At 37.9% G+C, this 25,348-nt stretch overlaps 1 protein-coding gene across 3 annotated transcripts in view; it reads right to left on the reverse strand.

Annotated features, from left to right (window-relative positions):
* Window positions 1-25,348, reverse strand: part of LOC5577780 (ATP-binding cassette sub-family G member 1) — a 180,668-nt gene that overhangs the window by 6,384 nt on the left and 148,936 nt on the right. For all 3 annotated transcript variants that reach the window (XM_021845071.1, XM_021845072.1, XM_021845070.1), the window contains 6 exons: window positions 23,905-24,143; window positions 13,560-13,864; window positions 4,936-5,104; window positions 4,774-4,874; window positions 4,032-4,187; window positions 3,742-3,950 (listed from right to left, as the gene is read on the reverse strand). In XM_021845071.1, the coding sequence (XP_021700763.1) occupies window positions 3,742-3,950; window positions 4,032-4,187; window positions 4,774-4,874; window positions 4,936-5,104; window positions 13,560-13,864; window positions 23,905-24,143 (1,179 nt within the window). The remainder of the gene's footprint in view (window positions 1-3,741; window positions 3,951-4,031; window positions 4,188-4,773; window positions 4,875-4,935; window positions 5,105-13,559; window positions 13,865-23,904; window positions 24,144-25,348) is intronic.

Consider the following 25,348-nt stretch of genomic DNA (forward strand, 5'->3'; position numbering starts at 1 on the left):
ATATTTTTCCAGTGTATATTTTTTTCTTATAGTCCAAACGGTTCACTACAACTTCTTCATAGAACATTTTTCTCTAAAATCAACAGTTTCGGAGTTAGAATTTTTCAAATAAGTTGCATGCAAATATTTATAGGCCATTTTTAAAAGTTACGCTTGAGTCAAAATGATCAATTTTTCTATGGAAAACACTTATTCTACCATACCAAAAACATGTGCAAAATTTAATCCAAATCGAAGATGGTCGAGTTCTGTGACTGACCGATTTGACATGGAATCCGTCTACTGTAGACAAATATTCAGGATTCTGTGTAGTAAATGATCCTTCGGTAGTGTCATCAGTCCTTGCGGGGGTGGGCAGAAGAATCAGGATTAATCGTGTTACGCGTTTTTGCTTGGGAAAGCTTAGTCTTGAAGAATCAAGCATCGTTGACTTTAGTATTTTATTTCTGTTGTACTAAAAACAAGCTCTCTTTCAGAAGTGATCAGGTAAATCGAAAATCAATACATAATCTTATTTCCATTACCAAAAATGCTCTAAATTGTTGAATTGAGCTGATCCTTAGATACACCCTACCCTACTAACACATTTTCCCTATCCCGTGACGTCTATGAAGATAGTGTGGGTTCTCTGTATCTTCCTAAGTAGACGGTGAACTAACATTCCTTTCTCCCCGTAAGCAGGTAGATCACCTTTTCGAGGTGCGTTACGAGGTAAGATCTACTATATTGTGCTCTTATTGTATCTGTTCTTGTTAATACTGATAAGTTATGGTCGGAAGAGTATAAGAGAGTAACAAGTCACTAAGACCCTCCTAGAAGATGAGTAGGTCGGAGTGAAAAAAATGACTCAATCAGCATCTGAAGTTGGTTTCAATTCACAAGACATGTTCTTTCCGAGTTCAAGTGCTTATTTTTGGATATCTAGGAGGTAAACGATTCCGAATCAGTGGAGTAACAGACCTCCTACATTCTAAAATAAGCTTCTTTTTCAAAGTAATCTAAATGTCTAATGCGATGAAACCTGTTCACAGTTACAAAAAACGACTTTGAACCTTATTAGTAGAACCAATAATTTGATACGCTAGAGTACCGATGCATGGTCAAAATCGGTATCGTTCAACCAGCATAGTGGCCGAACATGATTAAGGGGCGCACTTTTGAGATTAAACTCTCAAACTGACAAACTGTTTTCTTCAAAAGGTATACATATCGGTATCTTTTTCTAAAGAGCTCTATGCAAATTGTTAAAGATAATTGTATGAAAAACGACTACTTCATTATTTTTCAATAATAATGGAGAAGAACGACATACACTACACAAAGGATACGGGTATACCACAAAAGATCAAAGAAAACTGGTCAAAGTGGTTCATCCCGAACAGAAAAAAGAAAAAAAAACATTCCTTTCCTTCCCCTATAGCAATTGTGACGACGTGGCCAGGTGTACAATATTATGCTTGTTTTTTTTTGTGTTTCTATTATGTAGAAAAAGACGTTCATCCCAAACATTTTTTTTGCAACACTACATATAGATTTCTCAAAACCAATAGAGTTGAGCATTGTACAGCCACCCACGATTTGTACAGTCGTTAAAGCTATGCTATGCTATGCTAGACAAATATTCAGGAAACTATGCGCTAAATCAGGGAAGATATTCCAAAGAATTTTATTAGATACATCCTAGGAGGAATCAATTGGGGATTATCTGAAAATTAATAAAATCGGTGGAAATTGTTTTTGGAGGATTTTTTGATAAAAAAAATGCCTGGAAATATTAAAAAAGGAACCAAAACAGGAATTTATGGAAAACATCGTGAAAATTCTTAAACGATGAATGCTTTAAGAAATCCCTGATGAATTGCTACAGGTATTCCTGGTGGAAACCTTGAAAATCTTCTGACTCTTTAGATAATATTAGAAGGAATTCATTGAGCCATCCTTAAAAATTTTGTATGAGCAATCTGGATAAGAATTCTTGGAGAAACACTGAAGGAATCTCATGAAGTTCCAATCCTACTATCATATTGAAGGAATTTCATTAAGTTCCTACTAGATTGTAATTCAGCAGGATACAGAGACTCTACGTGACATGTTACACATTGTTACATGATATCAGACTCAAATTTACATTACTTCATGTTTGCATCGCATAAATAAATTTCACATTATTTTTAACAGTGTAGACAGTATTCATACTGGTTCCAGAGTAGCATTTTGCATTTAATCTTGTTCTAGAATCAGACGAGATTCTCCTTTATTATTCTTATGAAAAACATACAATGTAAAATTCAGCATCTAATCAGTGACATACAGGTAATGCCAGATTTGTCGTAAATTTACATTACTTATCATGTAAAACTTCATCAACATTATGAAAATTTATGTGAATTGTCACGTAATCTGCTTGAGTTCATGTTGAATAACGCGATGTGGAGCGGAAGTTTGTATGATGATCACGTAATTTTACACGATGTATTGTGTAAATTTGCGACAAATCTGGCATTCCCTTAATATGCATGATGTCACGCTAAATTTACATGGAATGATTTTGAAAAATATCTGGAAATGATTTTTGCTAAATCTTGAGCAGGATTTTCATATAATACCAGATGAAGTTCTTACAGAACATATGCGGATCTGTCTCAAATTTCTGAGTACAATTCTTGCAAAATTCAGAATATCATTCTCACAGATTCCATGGCTAGATTTATCAAAGATTCTAGGGCTACATTTTACATAATTCTATGTATAATTCCAATAGAGCCCGAGTAAGATTATCATACAATATTGAGAAGGGTTTTGAGCAGAGAGCTCAATAACAATAATCTCCTTGTTGCTAATTTTAAAAATCGTTGTCTGGTTTAACGTAAACGCCTTTCATAATAAATTAAATTATAAAATTTGTCCACCACACATTTTTGTATCTGAGATTAAACCCGCGGTTCAAAAAGGTGTGGTCTACGGCATGGCGTCATATAGGTTTTGAGTCGTCACATCATACACGCGTTTGAAATTCACATATGATGCGCATCGATTCTGAAAAAAAAACTCCATGTGCTCTTGGGTCCAGAATAGCCAGGTTTATACAAAATGTTCAGGGTTAAACTATAGGAACCCCCAACGTTTGAAAACGACTATATCCGTATCACAAGAAACTTTCAGTGACCAATAGGATAACGCTGCAAAAAAGGTTGAACCTTATGAATTAGGGGTCAAAATGGCCAATGGCTTTGAACGCTCTCAAAAATCAATTTTTGAACCAATTCTCATATATGAAATCCTGTTATTGACAATGAACATTTTTTTTTTTTTGAAATTTGACTATTCTGGACTCAAGGGCCTTTTTCGAAAAAAAACCGGAATTTCGATTGGGTGACAAAACTTCAAAGAACAAAACGTCGACAAGAGAGAATTGCATGAATTTCTTATGAGAATGATTATCTTCCGAAAGAGAAAATAACTCACTGCCAAACGAATTTGTCAGCGAAATTGTACTGCTTTTGACGTTTTGTCCTTTCGCCGTTAGGTCCCTTTGGATGTTTTTGAATTCTCTTGGCATTCGGCTTTTTTTTGATATTTTATCCCTGAACCCAGTTCAGAATAGTCTCTTTTCTCAACAAAATTGTAGCTTCTTCATCGCGCCGCTTGGCCAAAAATGCGCCCAATTGAAGACTTCACTGCTATCAAATTCCTTACAATTTGCACAAAAAAACCGTATATTATATCTCGCATCATACTCACACATAGTGACAATATAGTTCCTCTTCCGGGCAAACCATATTGGTCCGACCGTTGTCGTACATGGCGAGCACCAGCGCTTCCAGGCCGTACCGCAACGTTGACAGATAGCTAAACGCCTTCATCAGCTCGGACATGTGACTGAACATAATGAGAAAACCGCAAAACACCACCATGTAGCACGTGGTGATGGCTCCGATGAAGGTTCCGTTCTGTGGGGCAAAAATGGTAACGAGAACGTTAAATGGAACCTAATAGAACCTCGAAATTCGCTGCCTGACGCTCGCTCTTACAATTTGATTCAGGAACGTTCCTAGAAATAAACCGTAACCGTCGGCAACAATGGTCGTCAGCACCAGGACCGCCAGGAACATCATGAACCGATCGTATTCCAATGGCTGCGAAGTTAAAGTGAACACTATCGTGCTGTAGACTATCGAAAAGAAAATCTGCAATGAATGGGTCTTGGTTTATGACTGGTTTTTTGATGGACAATTAACTACACAGTGCAACACACAGAATGTGAACAAAATTGTGACTACAGATATTTAAAATATACACTCGTGCTAGCAATTCCTTATTTTTGATTCGAAAGATTAGTTCGAAACTCGAAGTTACACACTTATCAATTTTTCAGCTTGGTTTACTTAAGTAGTACCACTATAGCTTTCAAACTATTGGGAATTTCTCAATTACCTTTGAACGAGATTTTCTTGACACCAAGAGGCATATCTTTAGTCACCATGTAGTGGATTTTTTTCGGAGATTTTTGTACCAAAACACTACGAAAATTGAGAATACCACCTTGATACGTTCACAAAACTGGTGCATTTTTGTGTGGAAACAATTTGGTCCGAAGGGTGCCTTAACAATTTCCCAATAGTTTGTGAAATGTAGCCGTATTAGGGAAAAATCAAGCAAAACAATTAAAAGGGCATAACTTCAAATTTAGAACTTATCTTTCAAAGCCCAAATAGGGATTTACTAGTATAGGTCTGTACCTCGAGAATGTTGCACTGTGCTTTGGACTCTTACCTGTACTGGTAATGAAGTGAGCATCGTTGCGAAAAAATATGTTCGAATTTTGTACCAATTGTTGAACGACTCTTTCCTCAGTATCTTCATTTCGGACGGAACTGCAAAACGTGCAAACCATTAGTAATGCCACCTCATTCTGTAATCACTACAATTTCTTACATTTCAGTACCCCCGGCATCAGTGTTGTGTACCACAGATAAAGTATATGCACCAAAAACGACGCAATGTTGGAAACACTTTTCGTTCCATTCATGCCAGAATCGCCAAAGAGAAGTCCTACCACTATAGCGCAAACCACGTGGACGAACAGTTTAAGGTGGGTTACAGTCTGAAAAGAGATGAAGTTAAACGTGTTAATGCAATTGATGCAATCATATAATTACGAGTAGTATTCCTGAGAATCCAGCAGGGTTACTAAGATTCTGATGAAAATATGGTACAAAAAGCTTACTAGATTTCCTATCATAAATGTGGAATATAGAGGACGGGCCTGGTGTTGTGGTTAGAACTCACGCATCTCACGCCGAGGACCTGGGATCGAATACCATCCCGGAATTAGTCACTTATGACGTAAAAAGTTAAAATGCGAAATTCAATGTATGTCGGGGGTATTCTTGGTATTTCGGTAAGACTCCTAAAATATTGGTACCGTGCACCCCCGCTAATTTGATTGAACGGTACCTCATGCAAACCATCGGGGTTCATTTTTATTTTGAACTTCTAGTCACCCTACGATCAACAAAACATCATACTTCTGGTTATCCTTTTGGCTGTTTTGTTTTGATTCTGCGTTCCATTTCACAGCGTTCCATTTTACTTTACTCTGTTCCATGAGCTAAATGACGTTTGAACCATTTTTAATCTGAACGAAGTGCAAATTAGCGGGCGGTAAAATAAGAAGTGTTCAGATTAAATGTGATCAAACCAACGGTGGTACCCGCTTGCATCCCTAGATCTACCTACAGTTAAAAAAAAGTTAAATATACTTTAGTTTATAAATTCTATTGGTTGGCTACGATTCTTTGGTATTCTTATAGAAATACTATCGGTATCTTGTAATTTCTGAAATTCCTATGAATATCCTTATATTTAATTGGAAATCTTCCATTGTGATGAGAACTGACAATAGGGTCAGAGGGCTATCGGGAAACCGAATCAGAATCCATGTTTTGAACATTTTTATTGCTTTTCATGAGATTTGATTTTTAGAACGCGTTTAATGGGGAAATCGTTTCTGGATCACCCTTGGAAAATTTTACATTGGGATGAGCTGTGCATCGAAGTGTCATTGTAGGTATAGGTTGAAATAATTTTAATTATTTACTACAGCAAACATAATTGAAGCGTGATAAAATTCTGCTATTTTCAGAAAGTTAAGCTGTTTTGTGACAGCTATATATTTTAAATAAAAAATCATTTGGTGGAAGTCTTGGAGTTCAGGTGGAAATGTTTAAATTTTTATTGGAACTAAAATTACTTCGCTGAAATTAAAGTATTCCCTATGCATCTCCAAAATTTCTACTGAAATATTGAAAATTTTTGCTGATATCCTAAATACCAAAAATTTACACCGGAATCCCATAACTTTTAATATACTTTATAACTCTATTAATTTTAACAACCAGAGAACGTCTACCAGCATCCTAGCATGCTTTTGAAAATTTCCGAAAAATTATCGCAATTCCAAAACTCCTACAGTATGCTTCTGTTTTATATAGATAATCTCAGAGGTGACTCCCCAAGTAACCTGTAAGTGCGATAATGCGGTAACGTCATTATATGCAGTATATGGCTGATAGGCATTTGATGCATAACAGCTTTATATACATATATAATGCTATTATATTGCCAGAAAAGGCGAATTAGCGGGCCATTCTAATGCAAAGATATAATTGCACTTCTCTGCACCACTAATGCTAATATGAGACCACGTAAGAAAAGTAAGTTGTTTTTGCCCGGTTTTTGGGCTGATACACGATGTAAATAAATGAACGAATGGAAATGGAAACCTCAAGTAACATTCAAAAATAAAATGAAATGTGGGCATTTTTTTAAATTATCGGACAGGTTTGGGCCGAAGGTTCTCCGATTTGCATGAAATTTTCACCAGAGGTAGAGCTCGTGGATATATGACCAAAAGTGAAATTCAAAAAAATTATAGTGGCCTATTTTCCCGGAAAACTCTAGATGAATTTTCACGATTTTCTATATACCTCAAACTTTTAAAATTCATATCTCCTGAACTATGCATCGTAGAGCAAAAGTTTTTTAGTGAAATCGAAAGGAAATTTTCTCAGCAATCTATTAAAAATATAAAAAGAAAAACATTTCTCGGAAAATTTTTCACCATGGAGAAAATTGTCGGGAAAATAGCAAAAAAACTATCGTCTGTATCATGGAAAATTTTCAAAAAAATATTTTTTGTTTCATCAATCCATACTCTAACTTTCGTCCATAGACGCCAAAGTGGTATCTTTTACCATTTAGGCGACAAAAGTGAAAAACCGATGACCACCCGCACGCTTCCCATAGAAAAATGTGTTCTATTGTGGGCCTTACAACCGTGCGCTAACGGCGGCAGTAATTTACACGCATTGTAAGTGTAACACAGTAAACCATCCTTTCCTTTCCAGTCAGAAGAAGCTTTTCGTCAATCGGATCACTCTCCATTGGTCAGTAGGGTGTTTTGTGTGCCCTTCATCAGCAACGTTATTTAGTATTAAAGCTACCAGCCTCTATGAAAGCCGCACGGGAAATTCTTGTTACAATCAATCATTATGGTAACGTTTGAAGGATCAAATCTCAAGATCCACTTTCTTTGAAAACTTATGAATATATTGTTAATATGTTGTTTCGGCCAGGACGTCTTTCCTACGTTGTCTCTTTTACGATACAACGGACGGCAAATCAAGCGAACGGCTTCACTTTAACAAATTTATTACCACTGAGAGGCAGCATGCCTACTCGGTGGAGAAACGAAAGAAACTACATTCTTACAAATTCAATGGGTGCGCCTTATATAGGCGCACGATACGGCCAGACAAAACATACAATAATTATTCATTACGCGCGTACGCTTCTCAATACAGTTTGGCGCGCTGTTGGGTTGGCGCCAACTGTAGAGGCTGCACGCTGACTGGCAGTGGAATATTCCACAACAGCCATCAATGGAACAATAGATAGCGTCCCTGAGTGTTTTACAGTTGATTGATATTATATACATGCAAATACTATATTCTTCCAAGGAACAATCAGAATTTATATCAAATATATCACTTTGTATAGGAAACAAAACTGAAAATTTATTCGCGCGCTTTTAGTTAATTATCTAATCATTTGATAAATTGAACAAAATTTGAAAAAAAGCAAGAAAATTACAAATAGCACTTTATGTATGCATAAATATCGTTTTTGCTTGGCAACTATATAATACTGAGGGTCAAGCATGGGAAACACTCACTCAGTTATTGTGTTTCCCTCACTCGCTTCCACGCATAGTCGGGAGCGAGAAAGCCAATTTTTTAACCAAGCCGAACGTTTCAATTTCCAGTGCCCATTCTGCTTCTTCGGCGAGCACTAAGCGAAACAAAAAAACGGCATCTGATCAGTCGAATGCAATACCAAAATTCGGACAAAGGACAAACATTTGAAAAGGGCCCAAGAGGTCTTGAGCCTTTTTCAGAAACGTTGCTGTTGAGCCCTTTTTAGCCCGCCCACGCAAACTAACCCCACTATCAAAAAGATTGATGTTAGCTCTTCCTGATAATGGTATTGGTGAGCGTGATCGAGTTGAATTGGGTTCAACAGCGGCTTGCAAAGCCAATGTTTACCAATGTCGATGTGCCCTTTTGAAATGTTTGTCCAGGAATGATTGTTTACATTCTGATTCCGTTCGAATGGCATTCGGGTTTGAGTGCTGATGAGCGTTCACTGACTGGCAGTCCACACCACGGAACAATTCAGTGAGTAGGAATCCTCTCAGTCAGTTCAATGCATTCGGCGAATGGATGCAAAGTGCATTAACTCGTGCCTCGCAGATACAAGTGTATTGGTATTCACTACTCTTCGCGTTCCTTCCGATTGTCGCTTTTACACAATCGGTTTCGACGCTTTCATGCTACACTCCGCTTAGGACGGTTCAGCTATCACTAAATGTTCGATAACAGCAGATTTTTTGCTATTTTTCATCGGTGGCGTTCGAGTAAGTGAGTGAATTTCCCCACGCTTGCTGAGGGTCAGTTCCTATTACCTATATTATTAAATGTTAGGATAGTTTTCAATTAAAGACTGTTGGTCTCAATGGTAAGGGTACGAATAAAGGACATACAAAACACCCAACAGACCAAAGAAGAGTGCTCCGAGTGACGAAAAGCTTCTTCTGACTGAAAAGGAAAGGATGGTTTACTGTGTTACACTTACAATGCGTGTAAATTCTGCCGCTGTTAGCGCACGGTTATGAGGCCCACAATATAACACATTTTCCTATGGAAGAGTGCGGGTGGTCATCGGTTTTTCAGTTCTGTCGCCTAAACGGTAAAAGATACCACTTTGGCGTCTATGGACGAAAGTTAGAGTATAAATTGATGAAACAAAACATATTTTTTTGAAAATTTTTCATGATACAGACGATAGTTTTTTTGCTATTTTACCGACAATTTTCTCCATGGTGAAAAATTTTCCGAGAAATGTTTTTCTTTTTATATTTTTAATAGATTGCTGAGAAAATTTCCTTTCGATTTCACTAAAAAACTTTTGTTCTACGATGCATAGTTCAGGAGATATGAATTTTCAAAGTTTGAGATATATAGAGAAATCGTGAAAATTCATCTAGAGTTTTCCGGGAAAATAGGCCACTATAATTTTTTTGAATTTCACTTTTGGTCATATATCCACGAGCTCTACCTCTGGTGAAAATTTCATGCAAATCGGAGAACCTCCGGCCCAAATTGTCCGATAATAAAAAAAAATCCCCATGTTTCAGAGAGTACTTTTCTGTATCAGATTTATTTAATTTGGTGTTTTTTGTTCTACGACCTTTACCACATTTTGATGCTTGTTATATGGTGAAGAAAATTGCACATTTGCGTCTTAACCAGTGACAGCTCTACTGTTGGAATATTGAAATCCAATTCTTCGTTCCTTCTGCCACAGATAAAGGTTCATTCAAATATTACGTAACGCAAAATTTGTCAGTTTTAGACCCCCTACCTCCCACACGTAACAGCTTTTGTATGGTTAATTTTAAATTTTTGTATGGACCGTAACATTATATAAGACCCCCTCCCTCCCCTGGTGCGTTACGTAATATTTGAACCATCCCTTATGTATATTGGTGTAGAGAAAAGAGACCAATTTAAACCATCACTTTTCCCGTCATAAAATCATGCGGTTGTGGAAGTAAGAACATTTCTGTTTTGTTTCCTCTTACCACTACATGCAAACACTAAGAATGTGGTATATCGGCCAAAACAATGGATAGCATTGAAACATGCCCGTTATGCGAATATAGAGCGAATAGGGGAAAAGCTCTAGTTTTTGACCTACAAGAATTCTGTGCCAATTTTCGGATTTCCGTACAAAGTACCGTTCTGATTCATATTGCCAATTCCACAATTTTGCTGAAGACATCATATGTCTATTTAAATATTTTTTAAAAAATAGTTTTTCTATCTCACTGCTAGGTGGATTGATCACAAAACTTTTTCGTCAAAAGTTGCGCTTTAATATATCAAGAAACTTCTCCGAACAAACTATATCGCTAAAATCAACGGTTTGGGCGCTATTCAAACAGCGCATGAAATCGAGAAAATAATACACAGTGCGCCGTCTTTGAGTAATGGGCATTCATGTGTCTAGTACCACGCTGGCCAAATAAAGATCTTGAATTTCAAATTAAACAGACCAAATAAGCCGTCAAATGCTTGTGGATGCATCCATTTTCATCAATTTTTCAATTTTTTACAAGCATTTCAATTTCAGTAAAAAATTTCCTATCTCAATCATGTTGCCTATCCCCTGTACCTAATGTAATTTCACGGATTGATTCGTCAGTAAGCTCATGGCGGTGATTCCCAAATATAACTGATAATACGCCCGAAGATTAACATATGCCTGATAAATTAAAGAAGATTAAAATGTGCCTGATAAATTTTACTAGGGCTACTTACACAGTACAAATCGTGGGTAGCTGTACAATGCTCAGCTCTATCGGGTAGTGTCGCAAAAAAAAACGTCTAGGATTAACGTCTTTTTCTACATAATAGAAATAAACAAAACAAGCATCACATTGTACACCTGGCCACGTCCTAACAATCGCTGAGGGAAGGGAAGGAATGTTAGTTCAACATCTACTTAAAAAGATACAGGGAACCCAAACTATCTTCAAAGACGTCACGACACAGGGAGATTATGTTAATAGGGTAGGGTGTATAGGAGGATGAACTAAATTCTAGTAGGGCTACTTACACGTATTCTTCAAGAAATTCACAAGGAGGCTATAAGCACAATATTTAATTCATTTGCTTGGTTAAATCCATGAGTCCTTTTTCATATTTTTGTAATTATTGAAGTGGTAGTATTTCCCAATGTTTAATTTCACCCAGAACAGAAGGAAATCATTTATTTTCATGAAACGGAGCGAACATGATCAAAAATCTGGAAAAATATTGCCAAACATATCATTTGTATTTCATTGAAGGCTTCGTAAAAAATCGTCAATGCAAAAAAAAATCCTAAGGGTGTTTCCAACAGATTATTGAGCTTTGCAATGAATGTCTCTGTTTTTTAAGTCAAGATGGCTTTGCTAAACTTTAAAATGTCTTTTTGAGTTCAGCAGAGCCATATTGACTAGAAAACCGTAGTGATTGAATACTTGTGAAAGATCGGGAAGAATAAAAAACTAGCGATTTTTATTCCCTCAAAACTGCCCGGCCAAAGATTATCGAAATTGGAAGGACTTTTTCTAGAAGTATAGTATTGTCATTGGAATTACATAGATTCACAACAGATGACAAGGTTCCATCGAAATATCATAGATTCCTCAATTACCAATTTCGATAGGAGTTTCTCACAGAATTCCAAAAGATACCCGAAAGTCCATACATTTTCAATCGAATCACAAAATATCCCCAAAAATCCCAGAATTTTATTTGGACCTCACTACCGGAATGAAGAATTCATATGAAAATTCTAGAATGGCTATAAATTACTGAATTTCTATGGAAATCCCAAAATTCTCATAGTAATGCCAGTATTCCTACGAAAATAACAAAATAGTTATTGTGAAACCATTGAAATATCAAATGCATTAGAAGACAATGTACACAATGTACATGTTATATTTTCACTGGACTCTGTAGTCTCAAAGCATGAGCAGCAACCTTTCAAGCTAAATACCAGTATCTTGTAGTTATTGCTGCTTCAATTCAAACCAATATATCAATATTTAAAAATTAGGACATATGTCAACGTTTATGTTGAGGGAGATCGAAAGTGACCGGTCGAGTTGCTCTAAAACTTTTCGTAAGCAGTTTTCAAAACCTTGGTGCCAATACTTTCCATTTCCCGACATTTCAACTATGTGTATGTTTCTAGAAGTTTTCATGATCGTGCGAGCATCGCTTGGTAAATTTAAACCCAATCGTGTATTGAGTACTCCTACAAGGGATGCCACTGCCGCCTGTTTGATGTGAAAATCATTTGAACAGTTCCGGATATGAACAACCAGATTTGAACTGTCAGCAGAAAAAAAAAGTTCTCATGATTTATGTTGGGTATTTACCAAGAATAGAAACTATTACGACTCTTGTTAGGTACGATAGAATTTGAATCCGCCGCAGTAGACACATCTCTTTCGCCATTGATGGGTGCTTCCTCAGGTAAATGATTTTCTTGCAGAAACTCTTGAGAAAAGGTATTTTGTGAATTGTCTAGTCCTGGCACTTCACTAGGTACATCATCAATATTTTTAACGTGTAGCCACTTTTTCCTGTATTTCTGCAATGATCGACTGTAAGCACCACTTTTTCGAGCTTTTATCAATCTCCTTCTGTTTAAATATCTTTCTCTTTATTTGCTTTTTTATTACAGGGATCTCAAATCTTCTTCAGAATGGTCGATTTTGTTTACAAAAGTAAAAATAAAAATGATTTGCAATAGACATGAACCGATTTGAAATGTTTACTTTTTTATTATAGTAACCCAATCCGTAAAAGGAGTTGTAATTGCTCTCCTTGAGTGATTTCAGTTATACATAGTCCGATTTATTACACACCTGTTGGTATATAAAAATAAATTGCTTTGCTGGAACACTTCCGACTTGGTTCATACATAATACGAGTTTATTTGAATGCTTATACGAGTTTGCAGAGATCATCGTTATAAGTTCTAAAAACAACATTATATGCGATGAAAACTATACATGTGTCATTCATATATATGATAGTGATTTCAAATATGTAGCTCTTTGTATGATATAATGCGTATAGCCTTATGCGAATTCAGGTTGTCTGGGATGTTACATATCGTTCTAAAATGCTTCATCAGAATTGAAAAAATACGGAATCATAAAGAAGAATCTTACAATTCACCCGAATCCAATACCTCGCATACAACTCTGAAATTGTGCCTTCAAGCGCTACCCAATATGATCGAAGCCGGGGGCCACTATATCAAGCTAACGAACAACAACATTTAATTATAGTCACCAAGCGAAATCACAGAACCGTCACTCTGGTCTGGACATATCTACGGTCGGTCGAATGAGAATAGCAAATACTACATACCCAGTCTCGGTACAGCTGAATGTTGCATCTCCTCATCAGGATCAACAGTTTGGTGAATTCGGACGGCCTCCGGAGCGGCGTGGACTGCTGTTTGGCGTTGAACAGCTCATCGGCCTTCATCGTCGTCTGCGTCGTCGTCGTTCCGTGATAGACAGCGGCACCGTTGTGATTTCTGTCATACGCCAGATAATGGGGCAGTGTGGCCGTTCCGATGCAGGACTCCGGTTTCCGCCAGTGGCAATCGATGGCCGCTTTCGAGAGGACGTTAATGAAATTGCCGTACTCTTTGTTCGCCACCTCCAGCACTACGGTTGTTGTCCATCGGTTATCGGTTTGAGGGCGGACGAGGATAGAAACACGGATTCATGGAACGGAAAACAGAAAAGGTGTGCTCCATTTGATTAGTTCTTGTGCCATATCGTGATGTGTCAAGAAGGGATATCGGTCGGTTGCAGAAATGGGGTTTCCATGGAAGTTAACGGATTCGATAAAGGAGGTGTTCTTGAACTATTAAGATGGAAAATATTAGATATAATTTCTGCCAATCACTGACAGGCCTCAGGTATTCACTGATTCAATATTAATATGTTTTTGAGTATACATAGCTTCCTACAATTTCTACATTGAATGCAATGCTAGTACCGTGCTGCATCAATACCCGGACACTTAAGCCGACAAAAACGTTTAAAATACGTTTTGAATAGGTTTCAAACAAAATTATTAAAAGTATTTTTACATAATGAACACTTTTATGTTAAAACTAAGTGAAAATGATGATATTTTCAATAAAATTGAAGATTTAACCATAGAAATAATTAAAACAATGAAGCTTATCTTGTCCTTAAATCCGGACACCTGCATCAAATCATGTATATAAATCCGGACACTAACGAATCAAAATCCGGACAGCTTGCAAAACATATAATTATTAAAAGAAAAAATGCAATTTTTGAAATCAACTCGATTTATCGTGCTCCGAGGAACATGTGCGTATTCTGTGATGGATAAAACATTTGAATTTTTAACAGTATTTGTAGTTTTATTACCTGAGCTGAGATGACTGTGGCTTGAGCTTCAACAATCACTGAACAGTTCTATTTTTTCGTATAAATCTACGCACAACAATTTTTTTCATTACTCATTCCACATTTATTGATAATTTTGAATGTTTTCTATCAGTTTCACTTGTATATTATGTTCTCAAGCTCAGTAAATTAACGATTTAATTGCACTGTCCGGATATAAAAATACTTGGCTCCATTCCCGGACAGCCTTTTCTCCTTGATCTTTTAGCTGTTTTCAACGTAGATTCACTCCATATGTCTGCATCATGGTGTAACTAAACACTTAAACCATCACTTCATGGATAATTCTGTTTAATTCACTACGCGAATGGTGTATTTTTCAAATGTTTTCGTTAACTAAACGTTATGTGTGCGATCATCGACGCTATCACCAAATCACTTGCCTCGCGAATAAATGACGGTTGCCAAGAGCAACTTTTTCGTTTTTGTTATTTTTAACTGTTTGGCAATGATAACTAGATTACAAATGAATGTAAAATGATCAGCTATGTTCATAGCAAAAACTGTGAGTTGAAATATTAATATTAATACAAGATTTTGCCTCTCATTAATGAATATCATCAGAGTGTCCGGATATTGGTACCGTCCGGATTTTGATTCATCACGGTATTTATAATGCAGATTACCGTTGTCCACCTCTGTCACATGACTCTGTTTAATCGTTTGCCTGTGCCAAAAAAAGTACTTGTAAGATGTTGCCTTGGAGCCTATTGATCTCGAGGCTTGATAATGTCGTGTAATTTAAATGTTCATTCGATAATTTATGCTGTTTTGGAAAGAAAATCTAATTGTTTAATGGAAAAAAAAATTAAAGGGGTGAAGTTTCAACGCATTGAGGGAACTTTGTGAAAAACGTGAAAACAAGAGAAATTTAGAATTTGGGCGCTTATTTACTTATATATAATGGTCCAGAAATGTAAGAACATACTTTGATATTGATTTATTGGTAAATCGATAAACTTGCAAGATACCATTTTGATCTTATAATATCAAAGATAAAATCAGGTATTGAAACTTGAAAAAATTGAGCGAATCTCTCACGTATCGCTCTCTGTAACTATCATAACATGCTACACATTATGAGAGACTGTTTATCGTATACTGCTACAACTTTGATCAGATTGAGGGGATAGTAGTAAATGATAAAACCCCTCTAAACATGCTCCAAGCCTGGGGGCAGGCTTTGGAAAATTTAACGATCATTGACACACGAGTCATAATTTCAGCCCATTTATCCGCCTGCATTCATACAACATGCATGACACTTAACGTTCGTTGAAGATTGCGAACCATGAATGAAAACAAGACAGACACACAGCACCCACTGTTTGACGCCGATCACTGTGTGTCAAAACTTGTAACATTCGCTGACCCACACTCATTCTGATCAAGAAACAGAGGCGATTATTTTTTTTATTTTCTGTGCTATGTTTGCAACCAAAGGAGTGTTCAATGGTTCATTAGATTATAATTAGGTTGTTAAAGGCTGTATGATCTTTAAATATGAAAGTTAGTACCAATTTTATGCAAAACAGAAACCACCCGAACGACTGGATACTGTTGCAGTCTGTGAGAGTTGCTGCTCGCGAACGCTCTCGGGCCACGTACCAAACGAGAGAGTGAATGTTTACATTCATCGGGCTCTCCGAATGCGATGTGCCACCAAAGGCTCATGACGATCGTGGACTGCAACAGATGGGATGTTTTGCTTTGCTTGCTTTGATCGTGCTCCATACTCAAATGAGAGTGAATTCAGCAATGCCTGGATACAATACATTACTCAATACTTCTCCATACTTATTATTATTATTACAGTGAGGACCCGATTTTGTCAGCCCCTCGATGAATTTTAGGCTGACAAAATGGAGAACCTGACAAAATCGGGTCATTTTATTTTGTTCCTGTTTTTCAAATTTTGACGTGTTACATGGTTACATGGACTTTCAAGAGGGCAATGGACATGGGCGTAGCCAGTTTTTTTTGTTCGGGGGTCCCCCTCCCTTATATTGGTAATATCGATTTTTTTAACTTTGAATAAAAGGCCTCCTCTGGCTTCGCCCATTCGTGCAGGACATCAAACATCATCATTAACTTTAATGTAAACGTATAATACATGACGATTACAATTTTTTGACAAATTTAAAATAGGCTGACCAAATCGGGTCAAAAAGCTGACAAAATCGGGGGTAGACAAAATCGGGGGCTGACAAAACCGGGTCAGAACTGTATTTATTATTTTTACTCTTATCTCTAATAAACCAATAGTATATTTTGGTCTCCAATAATTCACTTTAGAGCAACAAATTATGATCTTGTTCCACTTTTTTACGTTTGATTGAGGTGTATTCGATAAAGTTGTTCGCTACACAATGAGCTGTTAGGGTGGTTCAAAAAGTCCATTTTGTTCCACATCGCTCATATGATTCAAAATCAAATTATGAGTGTCCTTTCAAAATTTGAGCTCATTTGGATGAGAACTGAAACTGCACGAGCCTATCAAAGTTTTATGGGAAAAGCAAGCAATTTATTATATCAGTAACATTGTTTGTCTGCATCAATGTTGCCTGCTCAGAAGATAAACGAGCACTGCTGAAGAAATTCCGATTGGATATTGAGCATGAGCATGATCATGATTGACCGCCCGCAGATGCTACTCCGTTATTGCAAGAACAGCTGTACTTACACAGGGAATCAACAGACGCTACTCGGGATCAGTAGCATCCTCAATGTGTAAGTGCTGGTGCTCTCATTATTATAATAAACAATAACGGGCCGGCTGCGTCCGAATGCAGGTCAATGGGAGGGAAATGTTGCTTTATGGAAGCCGAGGAGTCCTCTGCACTTCCACAAGTAAACACTGGGAGTTTGGATATGGGGGAGGGATTCGTTTTGGTAAACGATAAATATATAATTTGAAATAAATGCGCCTTACCGGATTCGCGATATTACTCGATAAACGCATTGAACGTCAATCAAGTGTTCGTCACTCGTCCCATAGGAGCAAGCGACAAGATCAAAGAATCAAACACTACTAACGCGTTCTGCGATCCGCGACACTATTCCACCTGGCCACGCAAGCGGCGCGCAACACGATTGATCCTGCCCTCCATCACTAGGCCGTCCCTTATTTTTCGAAAATGCGAATTGTTACAAGTTCGTCATTGCAAAGTGCTCGTTTTGGTGAGAAAAAAATCAGGTAAAAATTTGAAGTCCGTACGTGGACGCTAAGTGGTCCCCCAACGGCCCTGAAGGTATTAGGCGTAGAAGACTCCGTGCGCAGAATCGAGCTCGCTGCTCTAGTGCACGCAGCATGAGTACGAAAAGCCGCCAGTAACAAATTGTTTTACGCGCGTTGATAATCAGCATAGAAGCTTGTTTTCTTTCTTTTCTTTGCTCGATTTGACGCACGGGGTCATCTACACCTAATACCTTTAGGGTCGTTGGGGGACCACTTAGCGTCCACGTACGGACTTCAAATTTTTATCTGATTTTTTTCTTACCAAAACGAGCACTTTAAAATGACGAACTTGTAACAATTCGCATTTTCGAAAAATAAGGGACGGCGAACTCATCACCCGTTCCCGTAGGAGCAAGCGTCAAGGTCGAAGGATCAAACAGAACTGACCTTTTAAGACCTCCGTCATATGACACATTATGCCTAACAACATACCGTGATCAAAACTGAAAACCAACTTCGAAACGAACCTCACTATCTTACATAAAACATTGGTCCAAGAATCTGTTGCGTTAAGGCAATCTTGCTGCATTAAATTTACGCACAAACGATCTATGCATTAAAAAATAAAATGAAAAATTTCATCGATGTGATTCTTGTAGACTGACCTCCTTCTCTCAGCGCGAAAATCACCATGCACAGAAACGCAGATCCTCTCAAACCTTGTTCCAATTTCCAAAGTCTTCATTCGACTTCATTATAAAAATTTACTGAAATCTTGTTTTTTTTAAGTATAAGAAACATTTCATTTACCAAGACCGGTTTTCGTCGTTCCCCTGGGTGCGCCACATCCAAGGAACGGTGAAGAATGGAGGAGGAAATGTGATGGTCTGGGGGTGTTTTTCATGGAGTGGAGTAGGAAGCCTCGTGAAAATCGACGGAATAATGACGGCAGATTCCTACATCAACATCTTGCGGGAAAATCTGGAGGTTTCACTGATCTAGACGGGCCTTGAAGAGAAATTCATATTTCTCTAGAACAACGACCTGAAGCATACTGCCAAGAAGACCAAGTCTTTCTTCCGGTCTTGTCGGATTAAACCGCTGGAATGGTCTCCACAAAGCCCAGACCTCAACCCCATCGAGAATTTGTGGGCGATTCTCGATGTCAGGGTTGACAAAACTGATGTTACCAACAAAAATAATTATTTTGAAGCCATGGAGCGCACCTGGGAAGAACTAGAACCACAACACCTACAAAACCCGGTGAAAAGCATGCCGAAGCGCCTTCAGCAAGTCCTTAAGGCCAAAGGAGGACACATTAACTATTAAATTGCTTTTTATTTTTCTTAAATCATCTTTTCTGGGGCCAAGAAGGAAGTAGGCACTTTATTTTGTCACTATTTATTTTCCAATACAAATTGATTTTCTTTTTCTTTGAGTAAAATTCTTTTTTTTATCAAAATTTCGTAAGTGTAACTTTAAAAGAATATCAAAAATAAAATATCAAAAAAGATTTAAGTGTGTTAACTTTAATTTGAACCAAATCAATGAGAGAAATTCGAAAACTGGTAAGGTGGGCACTTTATTTTGCCTCTCAGTGTATTTCATCCAAAAAAATCATTAAGAAATTTCTCCGCGGATTTTCTCCACAAATTTTTTCGGGGATTTTTTTCAGAGATTTTTTTTTGGAAATTTCATCCGGGTAGTTCTTGGGAGATTTGCAACAGGAATTTTTCCGGAGATTTCTTCCAGGAGTTCCTCAGGGGATTTTCTCCAGGAATGCCCCGGGAAATCCGAATTGCTTCAGGTTTCCTTCGTAGTTTCTCCAGGAATATCTCTAGAGTTCGTCAAGCAAGTACCCCAGAGATCCTTTAGAAACGCCTCCAGAGTTCCTCCAGAAACACATCCGGACTCCGGAGTTCCTCCATGAACTACTCCGTAGTTTTTCTAGGATTTTCTTTCGGAGATTCTCTAGGATTTTGTTCAGAGTTCCTACAGGGTATTCCTTCGTTGCTTCACCGGTTATTCCTCCTGATTTGCTCCAGAAATTCTTTAGGTGTTCTTTCAGTAATTCTTCTGGATTTAATAAAGCATATTCTCCAAAGTTCCACCGAAAGTACTTTGGATTTCCTTCTTTGCTCCTTTGGAATTGTTGCGTAGTTCTTTCAGGAATTCCTCCAGGAACTTTCCGGGTTTCCCGCATGAATTGCTCTGAAGGTTGTCCAGCAATTCTTCCAGAGAGTTCCTTCAGCAATTTTTCTGGAGTTCCTCCTGAAGCTTTGGAGGAACTTCGAAGGATATGCTGAATAAAATCCAAAAGAATTGCTGAAAGAACTTCAGAGGAATTTCTGGAGCAACTCAGAAGGAATCTTCGGTTAAGCTTCAAAAACAAACTCTAAAGGATTACCTGTAGAAATTCTGGACAAAATCCTAGAAAATCTCCAAAGGATATCCTGGAGTAATTACGAAGCAATTCCTGGAGCAACTTCAGAAGAATTCCTAGAGGAACTCCGGAGCATTTCCGAGGAATTACAGTAAAACCTCCATGAGTCGATGTTCCATTATTCGATATCGATACATGGACCAACAAGAACCAACATTGCATGTTAACTATGATGGTCCTCTCAAACAACTTTCCAAAGCATTTCTGTTCTATGAGTCGATGGAAACTTCAGTAATCGATTCATAGAGGTTTGACTGTACTTGAGGAACTCTGGAAATATCCGGGAGATATATAAAAAAATCAGGACGAATAATGAAGAAAATCCGAAGGAATTCCTGGAGGAATTTTTGAATTTATTTTTGGGGAAAACCCCAGAAGGAAATCTTTGGCCCCGGAGGAAATCCTTGTGAAAACCATAAGAGGAATTCTTGGGAGCTCCCTGGAGAAGCTCTTTGAAAAAATCACCGGAGGAATTTCTGGGGGGAATCTCCGGAGGAATTCCTGGTGCAAATCCCCGAAGGAATTCATGTAGCAAATTCCCGGAGAAATATGTGAAAGAAATCTCCGGAAAATTGCTGGAGGAATTCCTGAAGGAAATCCCCGGAGGAATTGCTATTGAAAATCTCCTGAGGAATTCCTGAAGAAAATCGCCAGAGTAAATGTTGAGTTATATCCCCGAAGAAATCCTTGAAATCCTGGAGGAATTTATGGAGCAAATCTCCACAGCAACTCCTGGTGCAAGTCCCCAAAAAACTTTCTGGAGGAAATCTCCGGAAAAATTCTCTGGAAAAATTCCCAAAACAATTTCTTGAGAAAATCTCAGAAATTTTCAAATGAATATCTGGATGAAATATCCAGAGGAAATTCTGGACGAAATCCCCAGAGGAATTTCTGACAGAAATCTCCCGAGAAATTCCTGATGCAAATCCCCAGAGAAATTCCTAAGAGGAAATCTCCGGATAAATTCTCTGAAAAATTCCCGAAGAAATTTCTGGAGAAAATCTTAATGAAATCCCTGGAAAACCCTTTGGAGATGCTTCTAGGGTAAATCCCTGGACGAATTTCTGGATGAAATCCTCGAGGGGAATGCTATTGGAAATCCCCCTAAAAAATCCTGGAGAAAACCCGGAGGAGTTCTTAAGGGGAAATCCCCGGACGAATTCTTTGAAAAAATCTCCGGAGGATTTTCTAGAGAAAATCAGCAGAGAAATTTCTGGAGGATTTCCTGGATTGAATTCCAGGAATAATTCCTGGAGATAATCCTTGAATCAATTACTGGTGGAAATCCCCGGAAGAATTTCTAGACGAAATCCCTAGAGTAATAGCTATTGAAAATCCCCGGAAAAATTCATGGAGAGATTTCCCGGAGGGGTTCCTGGGAATATCGCCGGAAGAATTCCTGGATAAAATCCCCGGAAGAAATTATTGGTTTAATTCCAAAGAGAAGTTGCTGGAGGGAATCTTCGAATGAATTCTCTAAAAAAATCCTCGAAAGAATTTCTGAAGAAAATCCTGAATTCTTGAGGGATATCTTCGGATAAATTCCTGGTGCAAATCCCCAGAAATATTCCTGGAAGGCATCTTTGGATAAATTCTCTGAAAAAGTCTCCCAAGGAATCTCTGAAGAAAATTCCCGGAGGAACTTCTCAATGAATTTCTAGTCGAAATCCCCAGAGGAATTCCTGGACGAAACTTCCAGAAAAAAGTCCTGGTGTACTTCCTCAGTAATATTTCTGTAGAAAATCCTAAGAGGAATTCCTGGAGGAAATCCCCGGAGAATTTTTTGGACGATTACCACAGGGAAAAGTTTCTAAATGAAATATGTACCCGAAGGGATTCCTTGAGAAAATTCCCCGAGTAATTCCTGCAGCAAATCCTCGGATGAATGTCTGAAAGAAAACCCCAGAGGAATTCCTGATGAAAATTCTGTTGGACACATCGGGGGAACTAAGTAGCACCTGGAGATATCGGTAGGCTACTTCGTTGTGGACTATTCAAATATATTCCCGTACAAATTTGTGGTGGAATCCTTGAACAAATTCCTAAAGAATTCCCCGAAGAAAAGCCACGATAATTCTTGGAGGTGTCCTGTATGAGTTCCTGGAGAAGTCCCCGAATAAACTGCCAGAGGAATCGCTGGAAGCGGAATAAATGTTTTTTTTTTTTTAAAACAACAGCGACGCAATATTGTTTTTGTTTTTACTAACTTTAAATGAACTGGAATCCTAACAAACATGTGTCAAACCAGTTTTGGAACAGTTCAAATCTTGGTCCAAATATGACCAAAAATGGATTACGCAGCTAACCTGTTCCAAAAAATAGACCAGAAAACTGGTATGAATAAAATATGAACATTATTTGCAACACTGGTTCAAGCTACAATTTTGAACGGTCCAAAAATTTGGAGTTGGAGGTTAGTAGAGTGTTGCCGGTACGGCGAATTTGTGGCCTCAACATGAGGCATGTTCGTCCACCGGTGTGGTGCGGTATACCCCGGGGGTGGAACATTTCGCACGAAGCCGTTTCACATATGGAAGTATCGTATAATTTTCAGGGTGGACGTTTCGCATTATGAATATTTGGACATTCTGGGGACAATGTCCAAATGTCCATTATTCGCAACGTCCACTCTGGAGATTATGTGTCAGTGAATCATCGATTTGTTTTCGGCGAGAAGTAACGTACAAATAGATTGCCAGATTGTCCGGACGTTTCGGTCGTTTTACTGGCCTACGACAGTCTTCTGCGGACTCTAAAATATATTGAACCATCGATATCATCTGGAGATTATGCGAAACGTCCTTTTTTAAGCCTTCATGCGATATGTCCCACCCCCGGGGTATACCGCACCACACCGGTGAACGAACATGCCTCATGTTGGGGCCACAAATTCGCCGTACTAGCAACAAAGAGAAAGGGATAAACGATAGTTTTCTACTATTTCTGCATGCAGATAACGCAGATTTTCGTAGCCCATCCCTGTCACATGACTCTGTTCAATTTGGTAGCGAACCGTTTGCGGTATTGAAATCAGGTGCAGATTGATGGAAAACGCAAAAATCATAGCAATAATGCTGTTATGGCTGTCCTGATGTTGCCAAACTTGGCAGTATATCGCTCCGGAAACAAACGAACTAATTGTATCAACAGTAATGTTTAGTAGACAAACAACGGCTAATTCTAGAACCGTGCATCAGGTATGGGGAAAATATATCATGAACTAGGAAAAGAACGACCATCACTTATTTATCCTAAAACAGCATTAAAGAGGCATTTATGCATTGAAGAATTAAATATTTTTCAATAAAAAACAAAAAATCAGCGCTACAGCATTATAAATTTCCTAAATATTGCATTTAAAATCTACTAAAAAGCAAAACAAAATATATATATTTTTTTTACTGGAAACTTTTGAATTTGTCATTTTATTTTTCTGTTGGCGTTTTTCGAATTCTTAAGAGTGAGTGTTCTCCTTCTTTAAATGCTAGCCAATTTGGCTGCCCATCAGGTAGGGCTCGCGTAGAGATAAGTTTTCGCGAATTCAGAAATTTTATCGATTCCCCGGCCGGGCAGTGTTTTCCAATTCCAAACCTTTGTTTATGCAATCGACCTTCACACAAGTGTTCGACGTATACTCACGATAATCAGCGGCGTTGTGATATTGCGGGCACTGAAGACCGACGGAGCGCAAATAGGGCACGGTGTTAAGCGCCGAGCCCTGATAGACGCAGTGTCCTTCGGCAAGCACGTATACATGATCGAACATCTCGAATACGGTGGCCGACGGCTGATGGATGGTGCAAACTATTGTTCGACCCTCCCGGGCCAATCCCTGCAGCAGCTTGATTGTGTAGAGTGACGAGGAACTATCCAGACCACTGTACCAGCAACATGTCGCGGTTTTGCAGGAAAGCGCGTTGAATCGATTTGATGGGTGTCACGCAGCCATAATATGACCCAAGGATGTTTCGCGTGAAGGTGACAATCCGCGCCGGAAGCCATGAAATGAAATGGAAACAGTGAAGTAGATCTTAGTACCAGTGTGGCTATACTCTCCTATGTAGGGATGAAAATGAGCTTGACCTTAGTGGAAAATTGTTTCCTTACAATTTCGCTTCAGTTGATTTATTATATGTTATCTGAAATCAAGCAAACTTAGTGTACCACTGAATTTTCGCAATTATCGGTTTGTTATCTCTATTGCTATTGATTTGTTGTACAATACCTAATTGAAAAAAAAACTTTGTAAAACACAACGTTTTCTTATGCAAGCAGTTTTTCAATATTTCAGTTTTTCATTGTGAATTGTGTTATTCATTGAAATTTAGGGCAATTATTTTTGGTACATTGGTTACACTATAATGGGTCACCCACTGTAATGAGTCATTTCCATTTGAATTAAATGGGGCATAGAGTGACTGATAATCGTTTGTTTCAAGATCAAAAACTTGTTCTTAAGACTAAGTTTTGATTTTATATTAAAAAGTGGATAAAGACATTTGACATATTTGTTAGATTTGGCTTTAATGCTCTTAATGTAATTTTTGAAAGTTAAATTCTTATCTAGTATGAGTTATTTGACCAATTTATTAGAAACCCTCTCATCGTGACAATATGTCTACTTGAAGGTTTGCATTTTTGCAAGTATGATGAAAAAATATCCAAACTTTTTTGCAATCAACTACAGATGACACGCAGACTTCGTCCTTTTGCGGAGAGGCCTGTGTCATTCGCAAACAAGGATTTTTGATATCCCTGATGTAACTCAGGTAAGTCAGAAGTGAAAGTATTGTATAATATTGGTCCCAAAATGCTGCCTTGAGGAACGCCAGCTCTTACAGGAGGTCTTTCAGACCTGGAGTTCTAATAATTAACCTGAAGTGTACGATTTGACAGATAACTTTGAATTATTCTAACAATCTATGTTGGAAAATTAAAAATTTTCAATTTTACAATCAAGCCTTCATGCCAGACACTGTCGAATGGATTTGCTATGTCTAGAAGAGCAAGTCCAGTAGAATAACCTTCAGATTTGTTGGAACGAATTAAAGTTATTACACGTTAATGTTGATGACTGGTCGAA

Source organism: Aedes aegypti, chromosome 2 (assembly GCF_002204515.2).
Source record: "Aedes aegypti strain LVP_AGWG chromosome 2, AaegL5.0 Primary Assembly, whole genome shotgun sequence".
NCBI lineage: Eukaryota > Metazoa > Arthropoda > Insecta > Diptera > Culicidae > Aedes > Aedes aegypti.